The 11,600-nt window shown below is 45.8% G+C and overlaps 1 protein-coding gene across 2 annotated transcripts; it reads left to right on the top strand.

Moving 5' to 3' along the window:
• The first annotated feature begins 1,938 nt into the window (after positions 1-1,938).
• On the top strand, positions 1,939-11,282 carry fhdc2 (FH2 domain containing 2). Of its 2 annotated transcripts, none has more exons than XM_035649828.2 (12): positions 1,939-2,177; positions 3,278-3,876; positions 3,979-4,040; positions 5,639-5,741; positions 6,006-6,091; positions 6,341-6,441; positions 6,755-6,825; positions 7,027-7,134; positions 7,532-7,602; positions 8,094-8,211; positions 8,351-8,515; positions 8,630-11,282. In XM_035649828.2, exons 2-12 carry the CDS (start codon positions 3,400-3,402, stop codon positions 10,553-10,555), a joined length of 3,288 nt encoding a protein of 1,095 aa, XP_035505721.1. In that variant the 5' UTR covers positions 1,939-2,177; positions 3,278-3,399; the 3' UTR covers positions 10,556-11,282. The 2 variants fall into 2 exon arrangements, with proteins under 2 accessions (XP_035505721.1, XP_035505720.1); XM_035649827.2 differs by having other exon boundaries at positions 1,939-2,173.
• Positions 11,283-11,600: the final 318 nt, after the last annotated feature.

Below are 11,600 nucleotides of genomic sequence, written 5' to 3' on the forward strand. Positions count from 1 at the left end.
TTTCCTCCACCATGGAAATGGCCAAGACCCAGGAGGCAGACCAGACTCACCAGAGGCGGAATAACACAAAGCTCCCATATGGTTATATCGATAGTTTCACATGAAATAGTTCAACAGCCACTTTTACATGCTGAATAAATGGGCCATTTGGGCAGAAAATCTATTGTATTGATTTCTTCAGATCCGGACTCAACGCTGCAGTGTGAAAAACCAACTGTAGCAAAGGTCACTATATGGAATTTGATCACCATATTAAAACAAATTTAAAAAAATGCTTTTGTCTCTGTTTGTGTGTGTGTGTGTGTGTTAGCTCCAATGATTATGTGTTTGTAAGTCAGGGGAGTAGGGAGCTAATAGCCTTCACCTTTATGTAACCCTTCTGGAACATCAAAGCAAGATTAAAAAGGAGAGATGGCGAAGGGCTAACACTTGCTGCATGGCTGCAGCCACCCCATCAAACGGAGCAACCTGAGCTTCTAAAGGGCTGTTGGCATCGGGGTCTCATGTGTTAATCCGTCGATCTCAATTTCGAGGAAAAAGGTAGCCTGGTTCTTCAAGGCATCAGAGAAATGTCGTGTTTACGATCCATCAATTTCGAGAGTTTTTTTCTAAATGCTTGGTCAAGTAAAACCACTATTCCTCACTGCCATCATGTCTGAGCAGCACCATCTAACTTTAATGCACGTATCCCCTGTCACACTCACGCAGACTCGCACACAAACCTTACACATGAGCGGCCTCATGCACATTCATTCACTAAAGAATGGGCCGAATGGAGCACAGGCTCTGAAGGGGGGGGGGGGGGGGGGGGGGGGGGGGGGGGGGGGGGCTGTGAGTGGGCCAGTAAACACATCACAGACTGTTTTGTCTCCTTGCAGTTTGACTGTCTTGGTAAAACAAGTGAGGGGACGCCAAGTTAACCGCCACACTAACTAACCATTTCTCACTGTCACAATGTCCCTGTTGCATTAACTCTGGCATAATATGTGGAATTGTGCAGGGTTATTCAGGCCCCTCATCGACTATAAAGCTTCCATCTCTCAACAGTGGCATTTCCTTGTATTCTGAGAAGTGGACTGTACTCAGAGAAGTGGGTGAGTGACTAGAAAGTGAAGTTTCCTGAGAGGAGTTTATTCTGGCACGGGTACACTATAACGTGCCCTGCCGTACGGGCCCAACAATAGCCAGGTCCCTTGGGTCGTAACCCCCTAATTACTGCAGCCCCAGAAGTGATGACGACTGCCTGTCAACGTGGCCTGTGAAAGGGGGCTACCTGAGCTGGACCCGGGTGCCCCAGGTGACATGGGCCAAGAACGCTCCAGCACCTTGGATGAAAGGTTGGTGTTATGGGTCAACATCCCAGCACCTGAGCTGTTTCAGCACCCTAGAGGGACTTCTAGCCTCTTGGCTTTCACCGGTGCCCCGTTCTTGGTTCAGGGAGGAGACGTGGACATCATTTCCCATGTCTGATAGCCATCTGCTCCCTCTCTCAGGTTCACAATAGCGCCCTTTTCTGAATCAGATCAAGGCCTTCTGCACCCATTACAGATCAGAGTCCTGCCCACTATGATGATTAGCCTGAAATAGAGACTTACCAAGTTGTCAATACAACTACTGACAGCAAGCTTTCATCTCCAATCTTATCGAGAGATGATTTGCATTATTGTAAAAGAACTGTAAGAGACATCATGGCTATTAACTTCCAAAGATTGCAGACAAAAACCTATGGGTTATCTACATTGTTCAGTATCCCAAAACTTTTCATTCATTTGTGTTTTTTCTTTTTTCCCCCAACTTGGTAAACATACCAGAAATGAAGCCCCACAAAAACATCCTCAAAAACGTGTGGAATCCAGACCGAGCTCACAAGCACCTGAAACCCCTAAATACGCCCATGGGAAAACTGGGAGGACACAATAAAGGCATATCAGCGTGCGAGCGCGCGCCTTTGCGCGCTCCCGCTGAGCTGTGTGGATTGGAAGTTTCCCAGCAAGTTGAGAGGGACGAGAGGACTGCTGGGAGCGGACTGCTGCGAGACTCCGGGAACAAGGACATACAACAGACCACAGAGACTGGAGCCGGCTTTTTAGTTCAAGTTTATCCCTGAAGACCAACCGTGGCTCTCGCTGGTGTCTGTGAAGTTTCCTCACGGGAGAAGAGGAGGCGACGCCGGGTAGGTGAAGTAACTTGATTGGACTGTCCCTGACTCAGAGACATGAGAGGTTACTTGAACCGTGTTCTGGTCATCTGTGATTGAGTAACCATGAGGTTTGGAGAGACGTTTTTTTTTTTTAACAAATGTCAACATGGAATTTGCTGTATGAACTATTGATGAAAAAGTCATCGGCAAATTTATGTTGGCGGTTTGTATTTTTTTTTTTTAATAATTCATATATATTGTTAGTCTCCTCTTCCGCTAAAACATCTGATAAATGAAGTTTTCGCTTGTAACAACACGCATGTCATTGAATGATGGAGGCTGAGATCACAGCGGCGGCGGGGCTGTGCGGCGCGCTCCCGCGGCGCTCTCTGGGACAGTCGAGCGCATCCCCGTGAAGTTTCCTCAAAGTTGCGATTCGCGTCAAGAGCACGGTGTGTGCCTTTTTCTCTGGTAAAACGCAAAGCCATGTCATGATTAAAGACTTCCGCCCCCTGCTGATCCGGGCACCTGAAACCTCTGAGTCATGCCTAACTGCATTACTAATCCTGCTTAAAACTTGCTGGTGCAAGTGTGTGCAACCGGCTCTCAGATGTTAATCTCCCATAATGTGGAAGGAATATTATAAAGTCATGGTTTGTGGAGCGGACCCTCTACTTGACAGCTCTGTGGTTAACTGGTTAAGCCTGGTGTCTTCTATATTCTAATTAGAAGGGAGAGTGTGCACGGTGGAGGTGTGTTTGTGCGCATGCTTTGGGGTGAAACTGAACAGGATGGGACAAGCTATTCAAAAGACCCACGGAGGGAGGTGGCGGTGCTGCGGGGGAATTTTGTACTTTCCCAAAAAAACGCCTTGAACTTCCACTGAAAGTTGAAGCAGGGGTTAGGCTACATATATTCTAGGCAAAACTGCTTGTTACATCAGTCAGTGTGCTGGAACCATGCTAATGAAAGGAGAAGTGGGGCCAGCTGTCAGCTTAGGTGAGGTCATCGGCCTCCATTCACACTGCATGAGTTACTGAATATGGCCAAACCTCAGGATAGCAGGGAATTCCTTTCTCTGTCTGTGCTAAATATTGTCTGAGCTGAGATTAAAATTTTTGTTGTCTTGTTTCTTAGGCTGGAATTACTGATGGACCTTTGAACTAAAAAAACTGGAAAGTGGAGAAGACACTATTGACTGACAGGGCAGAGACTGGTCACCCACCGTCACCTCCCCACCTAGCACCCAGGTCGTCTCTATGCTCATCAACCTGACGGTGGCCTTCAAGGAAACTTGTGCCTTTCATGGAACAGTGCCTGCGCACCCCGCCACTGCCCCAGAAGCTGTGGAAGTGACGGCTATGGATTCACGTCCGGTGCTGGTCGCGCCTCCGCCGCCTTCCCTGGCACCTCCGCCACCTCCACCTCCTCCTCCTCCTCCTCCCCTGCCTCCACCTTCGTCCTCCTCTGCTTCCTCGCCTTTCAGCCGGGCGGACAGTGCCCGTCGGAGCCGGCTGAGGAAGCTGAACTGGGAGCGTATCCCCAAAGAGAAGGTGGAGGGGAGGAAGAGTGTGTGGAGTGGGGCGGCCCCGGGCGAGGATGAGTTCCCCATTGACCTCCACTCTCTGGATGAGCTGTTTGGTCAGAAGGACAGCAAGCCTCAGGACAGAACCAGCACCCTGAGACGCCGCTCTGCTCTGCTTCGCTGCAGATCCCCCCAGGACAGCCCGGAAGAGGTCAGATCGTGGGGATGGCAGTGATATTTTCAGTTATGAACGAAGACAGTGAGAGTTCTTGCACTTTTCTTCCCTTTATTGGTGTCCTTTGCCTCTTCACAGATCTCCCTGTTGGACTCCAAGCGCAGTATGAACATTGGAATATTTCTCCGCCAGTTCAAGATGTAAGTCTCCTCATTCCCGACCAGTGCAGAATGATTAGACAATTATTGCATCATCATCATCCAAGTTTTGGATAATTTATTGATCATTTTAAAGTAAAAGTGCTAAAAGGGGTCACCATCAGTCAAAACTCTAAGTGCAGGAAACAGAAGTGTGTCCAACTGTGCCCTGGGGAACGGTCCCTCGGTCGAGGTTGAACTGGAGTGTGCGGCCATATGTCAAACATGGATGTGTGGGCAGTTCCTGCCAGAAGTGTGAATGAAGTCTCATCAAGAGAGAGGCAGTCTGGAGTATATTGCAGGGGACAGGTGCAGGGGAGGGTTCACCCTGAGCAGCTGTACTGTGGTGGTGGGGGCGTCTTCAAGGAGGCTTGTGGGTAAGTGGACGGGTATAGCCTTCCGAGTCAAGAGTCGACACCTGCTTGACACCACCACCACCACCACATGTCTAATGTCAAAGAGAGAGGCACCACCGGTGGCCTGTCATATTCATCCATCCCCCAAAGCCTCTTTAGCATGTTGGCATGGCTCAAAGAAAGTACCACTTATTTTAACGAAGAGGATTTTCTTTTCTAATCAACATGAAAGCGCACATACAGAATGGCATCTGAAACATTGATATTGATGCTGCAAATCATGTACAGGTAGAAAAGAAAATAGACAAATGTAGAGAAAGAAAGTGCAGGGAGTTGCTGTATTGTCATCCCTCCATGTGTGCACCTCCCAACTGAAGAGCACTTCTGTTCTAGACCAGATTTGTCAAGACATGTAAGGGAGGCCGTTCTGTGAAAAGAGCCTCTTGTGTACGCAAACATTCGCCTTTTTGGGAGCTTATCTGGCCTCTGTTCAGTTGTGGGTGTAGTTAAAGCAAAATGTGGTTTTGGAACGTCATCAGTGTCTTGAGCAGCCCTTTCATAATCTTTTCATTAAATGACAGTTCTATTTATAGGCTAATTCACTCAGCCTTGTGTTTGCAACAGAACTAGTTGGAGCAAACAACCAAAAAAAATTCTAAGCACCTTTCCGCCTTTAAAGGAAGTTCTTGTGACAATACTACATATTCAGTGTATTGTGGTGGATGAGTTGTAGCCAATGAGTTAGATGTGGATGTGAATGAGGAGCATTTGTTTGAGAAGAAAGGCTGCGCACAGTAGCACATAACGGAGTGAGAGCATGTGTTGACGGGCTGTAAGGTGATGGGGGGAGGGGGGAGAGAATAATGGGAGAACTGCTGGAATAGAGGACAGATGTGTCACTCGGAAAGAAGTAAGTCAGAGGTCAAACCGTCTGTCAGCTCAGTTTCTGGTCTTTCACCTTGACATCCTTTAACCTTTCAGACGTCTTCTCTGCATGTCTGCTTTCTATTTGCCCAGTGGATATGCCGCTTTGCGTCGCCAGGGTGGCGTCAACCAACCCTCCCTGCCCGACAATTTGACTGATAAGAACAGGATAAGCTTCAATATTGTCTGGAACAAAGGGCTGATACGTCTCATGAAATGAGTTTTCTTAGAGGGTGTCGTGACTTTTCTCAGGCTGAAAACCCCGTCGCATGTCAACAATGATGTCATACTCAAAATGTGTTTGTTGTTGTTTTTCCGCAGGCCTGCTAAAGAGATAGTGGAGGATATCAGGCAAGGTGCCGGGGCACGTTATGGAGCGGAGAAGCTCGCAGAGCTCTGCAAATTGCTGCCTGACAGTGAGGAGGTAAAGTGCCTTTTTTGGCATACAAATACAACAGCGACGACCCCCTCCCTCTTTTCTTACTCATCATCTGACTCTGGTTAGGATGATCAAAAGTTTGCCATTACACCATGTCATGTGATGTGGTCTGTTTCCAGCACGTTGAAAGATATTGGAATTGACTGTTAACGGCATGTTGGTTTTAGTATTTCAGATGCCTTTTTTATTTTTTATTTTTTATGATTGAAGCCGATTTCCAGATTTTACTCAGCATCTGTTCTCTCTCAGGAGTCCCGCCTGAGGACGTTCAGTGGGGAGCGGAGCTGGCTTGGAGAGCCTGATCTTTTCATGCTGCTGTTGGTGGAAGTCCCCAGGTACATCCCACCTTAGCTTAGATTAGATACAAATTTCCTAAAACTACTTTCCAACTGAATGTTCTTTTTTTCTTTAGCTTTAAAACTCTTATTTCTGGTTTATTTTGATGGGACGTTTGTCCACCCGACAGGCTTCACTTTGTGATGACATGTGCTTGTTTAACCGATGATTGATCAGTAGTGCCTCTCTGTCTCTGTCATCACCCCTGTCAATTCATCCACCCGTCCTTCTCTTTCCACTTCCATTAGCTTTCGGCTTCGTCTCGATGCCATGATCCTGCAACAAGAGTTTGACCCTGCTGTGACCTCTCTGTGTGTGGCAGCCAGATGTCTGAGGGAGGCGGCCAGAGGTAAAGTAACAGCAGGGAGTTGTGTACTCCACCACTATAAAGATCTACGTCTGTTTTGCCCTTTTAAGTGCTCCCATGAATTGCGGTGACATTTGGATCCAGGATGCAAATTCTATAACACTGTTAGAATCTAGAATTAATTACATATTTGTAGAAACCTAATGTCAGTAGCACTTTTTAAAAAATGTTTCATCTGTCAGCTTGAGTGTCAGCTCTTCAATACAATACCTTGATGTCAGTCGCATACACATTCATACTGTTTATGCCTAACCTTGAGGCACAATATTGAATCTCTTGTCTTTTACCCCCCTAGAACTGCTGAGCTGTCCTGAATTACACTCCATCCTCCGTTTGGTGCTGAAAGCTGGGAACTACATGAATGCAGTGAGTGCTTCTTTATTTTACGTGTTTTATTTTCTTTCCTTCTGCCTGATAAAAGCTTTTTTTAATCTGTGTACGATACACCAGTCAGTAGGGGTCTGGGCGTGTATTCAGGGGCGTCACTCTGGGTTTTGTATTGTTTGTTTAAAGCTGTCACATGTTGTGTGTGAATATGTTATTCTAACCTTGTCCTTGGCTTCTCAGGGTGGATATGCGGGGAATGCTGCTGGTTTCCGAATTTCATCGCTGCTCAAACTGGCTGACACCAAAGCCAACAAGCCTGGCATGAATCTGCTGCATTTTGTTGCTATGGTAAGAACTGAAATTTAGATGAAACACAAAAACAGTAGGATGCATTTTCTGTTCAAATATAAAGTTTAGAAAATATAAGAGAAAAAAGAAAAGGACTAGACAAACAACTCCTTTTGAAAACACTACTGCTTCTTATGAAAATTTTAATTGGTATAAAGGTATTTTTTAAAAAACTTGTAATTAGGGTAAAAATGTGTTAATATTGACAGCTTTTGGGCAAATGTATTTTTTTGAAGTTTTTATAAGAAACAAACTGTTCTGACAACAACGTGTTCAAAGAACAGTAGCCACCCCATCCAGACTGCTCCACAGAGCATATGATTTAGTCTACATTCGCAATGACGTGTTGCTCCGTTTGAAACAATAGATGGATAATCATTTGTATTTGTCTCCACAGGAAGCTGTGAAAAAAGATCAGAGTTTACTGTCATTTCCCAGCCAACTAGGCCATGTTGGCTCCGCCTCCAGGTCAGTCTCTTCCCAAATCTCAGTTGCCATCACATCCTACAGTGACTGGGTCTGGAATATACTACCTGCCCTGCATAATAACGTCAAAACCAAACACGTACTAAACAAACACAATGCACAACTTTTGTCAATCTTGTATCAAAGCGAGACATCCAGCTGTTATCATCTGACTGAAAGTGGGTCATGACAACATTATACTCCAAGCCAATATTTGAGCTCTGGTGGAGCACTGTTTCTGATACTTAATACCGTGCTCTAGTTATCTGCAAGATGCAAAGGAATCACCATCCTTATTCTGCTTTTTAAAGTAAAGTATTTTTTCCTGTTTTGATGCACATAATGTGACAGAACTCAAGTAAAACTCAATTGAAAGATTTTATTCCATTGGTTGGATTTCCAATTACTGGTTGTGAGCCCTTTTTCTCGAGACATGTCACACTGCTACAATTCTTAACATAACTCTGTATTACATTGCTTTTTATTCCTTGCAGGTTGTGTGAGGAGTCTGTGCTGGAGGATTTATCCAAACTAAAGATCAGAGTGGTTGCCCTCAAGGCAAACATCCAGACTGCGGAGGAGATACAGCAGCACACACACCCTTTCCTGGAGGTATAAAACATGAATACAACTAAGATTTGGACACACCAGAAAATATCCAATTCAATATTTTAAGAGGGGTAGTAAAAAGGATCTAGAAAAATTGTTTAAAAAGATTAAAATTGTAAAATGTTTTTCCCTCTGTGTGCAGGTGGCTGAGGAACGTTTGAAGGAGGCAGAGGATGAGGTAGAGGGTATGAGGATGTCGAGTCAGGCTCTGATGGAGTTCTTCTGCGAGGACGACAGCACTTTCAAACTTGAGGAGGCTTGCCGGGTCTTCCATCTGTTTTGTCACCGCTTTCAAAGAGCTGTCCAGGTTAGATCCGGAAATCTGTGATTTCATCTTTTGATCGAAAATATGTGTTTTGCCATTGAGAGCTAGACACAAACATTTGACTGTTTCTAACAAATAATCCTTTTTTTTATACAGGAGAACGCAGAGCGGGAGTTGAAGGAACAGAAACGTCTGGAGCGTCAGCGTGAGATAGGGGAGAAACGCCGCTCTCTGGCCATCTGTACGGGGCTGGACCCCGGCCTGAGCATTGCCAGAGAGCCTCACAGACAGGAGAACCAAGATGAGCTGGAGAAACTCTTAGAGAAGAACCTGAGCTACACTTGGAGTCGTCGTAGCCTGAGAAGCTCTGAGTCCCGTAGACACTCACACCACCTTTACAATGACACCCACCTCCATAGCACCGCCATACTAAAGAGCTTCCCTGAGTTGGGCAGCAGCCCAACATCGACCAGTTATCACTCAAGCTCCTCTGACCACGAGAACACAATGGTACTTGGTAGCTCTCCAGACACTGACGGCACATGTTCCCCCACTGACCAAGAACCAGTTCTGAGTAGAGGGAGCAGGGCTCAGCCAGGCCAAACAACCAGCCGGAGCATGGAAGCAGTTCAGGAATCGAACGTTGCTACATTTAGTCTTTCTCAGCATGGACGTTGCTTCACAGTTGAACAAGGGCCTGAGAGCTTTTCATATGTGCTGCAAGGCCAACTAAAGGAAACAGAACTTGAAAAAGAAGCTGAAATTTCACATGAACACATGGCTTCAATGAATAATGACTCTTCACCCAGTTCCTGTACAACTGCTGCTGCTGTAAATACTGATACACCTGCCTTGTGTGTCCAAACCCAGACCTCTACTCAGAGACAAAGGTTTGGCCCACAAGTAACAGACAATAACCGCTCTCCTCAGAGTAAATCCAATGGCTCTTCTGTCAATGAGCCTCGACCCCAGTCTGTTAATATGAGTGGAATCGTTTCTCATAGTGACACCCGAGCTAGGCTTTTGAGGTACCAGAGATCTGAGAGCCAATCACAATCATCTATAAATGCTCCAGATAAAGCACAGTCACAATCACAGATGAAAGCTGTTATGCCATTGCCCGATGCAGGACTAACAAAGCAGACAGACACAGAGGTGGGGTCCATACCTGTCAGCAAGAATTGGAAGCCCTCCAGTCTACCAGAGTTCAGCCAGTCACAGCCATTGAAGTACTCTGACTTGCCAAGTCCTGAGAGTGAGATTGCAAGGTCCTACTCCCGAGTGGGGGAAACACTGGAGTGCCGCACTTTGGTGAAAGGCCTCCGATCCTATGATGCCTTGTCACCCCCAACGTCTCCACTCCCGCGACCTCCACCAAGCCTCTGCTCCAAGTGGAGGAAGGAGAGGAAGGTTGACCTTCAAGAGGGTACAACTCCAGGTTCTCCAACATCAAAGGAGAGTCAAACCATGAAGGCCCCTTTGCGTTGTGGAATAGGATCCAAAAGGGGACTTGTGTCACGTCCAGGACCTTCCAACAACACAGGCATTCCCAGGGTCCGCTCTAAAACAGAGTCTTCAAATGCTGCAGCAGGCCCTACAAACCCTCCCACTCCTACCCGGCTATCTACTCCTCGGAGCATATCAATGCGCTCCTCTCCCATCTCTCGGGCTGCCAATGTTCAGGGAGAGGTGAAACGAAGTAACAGCACTCGAGAGAGGACTGTAGGTGAGTCACAGACTCCAGGAAAGCCTATGCTGACCCGTAGGGCCTCAGACAGATCCATACCAGAGAAGGTCTCAGGAAACACACAGCCAGCCTTTGTTAGGGGGACTCCTCTTCGTGTGTCAAAACGACTCGCCCCAAACTCTGAGACTCAGGTGTCTTCCCAGCCTAACACTGCGCACGGCCCATCCTCCGCCACAGCCAAGACTATACGCACAGCTGTCATATCTGCTGCCCGAAATAAGACTAAGACCACAGGCAATAGCTCTTCACCTGCGAGCTCCAAAATCCCTACAGCTTCTCGGTTACCTTGTCCTAAAATGTCTCGAGCCACTGCAGCTCAGGCACTGTGGAGGTGATGGAAATGAACAAGTGCCCGTATTGTGCAGTTTTTAAGTCTTTGTTATGTTTTTTATTTTTTTATTTTATGTGTTTCAGTCTTAATATATACAGTGTGGGTATTCATGAATGTGTGTCCTCAGTCAGATGGTTTCTGGTCTGAATCAGCTCTCCTTCAACTTGAGTTAATTTAAAGTAAACTTTTATGACATTTGTATGTAGTTGTAAGGGCTTAGGTTCTACAAATGTGTGAGAGAGCTGCACTGGGAGCAACTGGGATACTTTAGCTCATGTATTTCACCCACCTCTAGAAAAATAGAATTGATTTTAAATCCTACCTCTTTTTTTTTACATCCGCTTGTGTCCTTTGCAGGCAATAGGACACTACAAAGAGACTCATGTTCAAATTTTGAACAGTTTAACACATAGTATATGTGTTTCAATCACTCTGGCATAGATTTAAAAAATATATTTTAGGAGTTGTCCAGATGTTTTGAATATTGTGACCCTTCTGCAAAGTAATCATCACAAATGACTAAACTTAATTCGGTACACTATTGAACTTTTCATCCTCCTGTTGTGAGGCCTTATCAGTCTGATGCACTTTACAAACTGAAGAAGAGGCTGTGAGAAGACTATTTCTGTAAGTTCTGTTTTATATCAAAATATTCTATAACTTTATTGAATAGAATTGGTTGTTATTCACTGCATCATGTGGATTTGTAAATAAAAGATGATGACTGAAAATGGTGATCTGAATAGAGGTGTTGTCTCTCGATTAAAGCCAGTGTAATTAAACAGTTCCTGTATGTGTAACTGACATTCTCCAACCTGTTTTATTAGTTTTGTATGCAGGAAAGGACTTGCTTTGAGAGCTTTCACTTTCAAAGTCACCACTCTTCTTCATTAACTGCTGCACTTGCATCTTGCCGTCTTCTGTCTTCTTGTCACCCTCATTTTTCTGTCTCCCTCTTTGCCTTAAGTGCCGCTTGCTGCATCTCTTGACACAGTCACCCCCAATCCTGTCAGTGGCTGTTGTCATGGAAATGCTACAGACGTCCCGGG

The sequence above is a fragment of the Scophthalmus maximus genome, chromosome 9 (genome assembly GCF_022379125.1).
Source record: "Scophthalmus maximus strain ysfricsl-2021 chromosome 9, ASM2237912v1, whole genome shotgun sequence".
Classification (NCBI taxonomy): domain Eukaryota; kingdom Metazoa; phylum Chordata; class Actinopteri; order Pleuronectiformes; family Scophthalmidae; genus Scophthalmus; species Scophthalmus maximus.

What these genes read in the sequence shown, in the direction of transcription:
- fhdc2 (XM_035649828.2), top strand. Translation starts at nt 3,400, where the DNA reads ATGCTCATCAACCTGACGGTGGCCTTCAAGGAAACTTGTGCCTTTCAT. An exon ending in CTGGGAACTACATGAATGCA is followed by an intron (nt 6,826 to 7,026) that starts GTGAGTGCTTCT and finishes TTGGCTTCTCAG; the next exon opens with GGTGGATATGCGGGGAATGC. An exon ending in CATGTTGGCTCCGCCTCCAG is followed by an intron (nt 7,603 to 8,093) that starts GTCAGTCTCTTC and finishes TATTCCTTGCAG; the next exon opens with GTTGTGTGAGGAGTCTGTGC.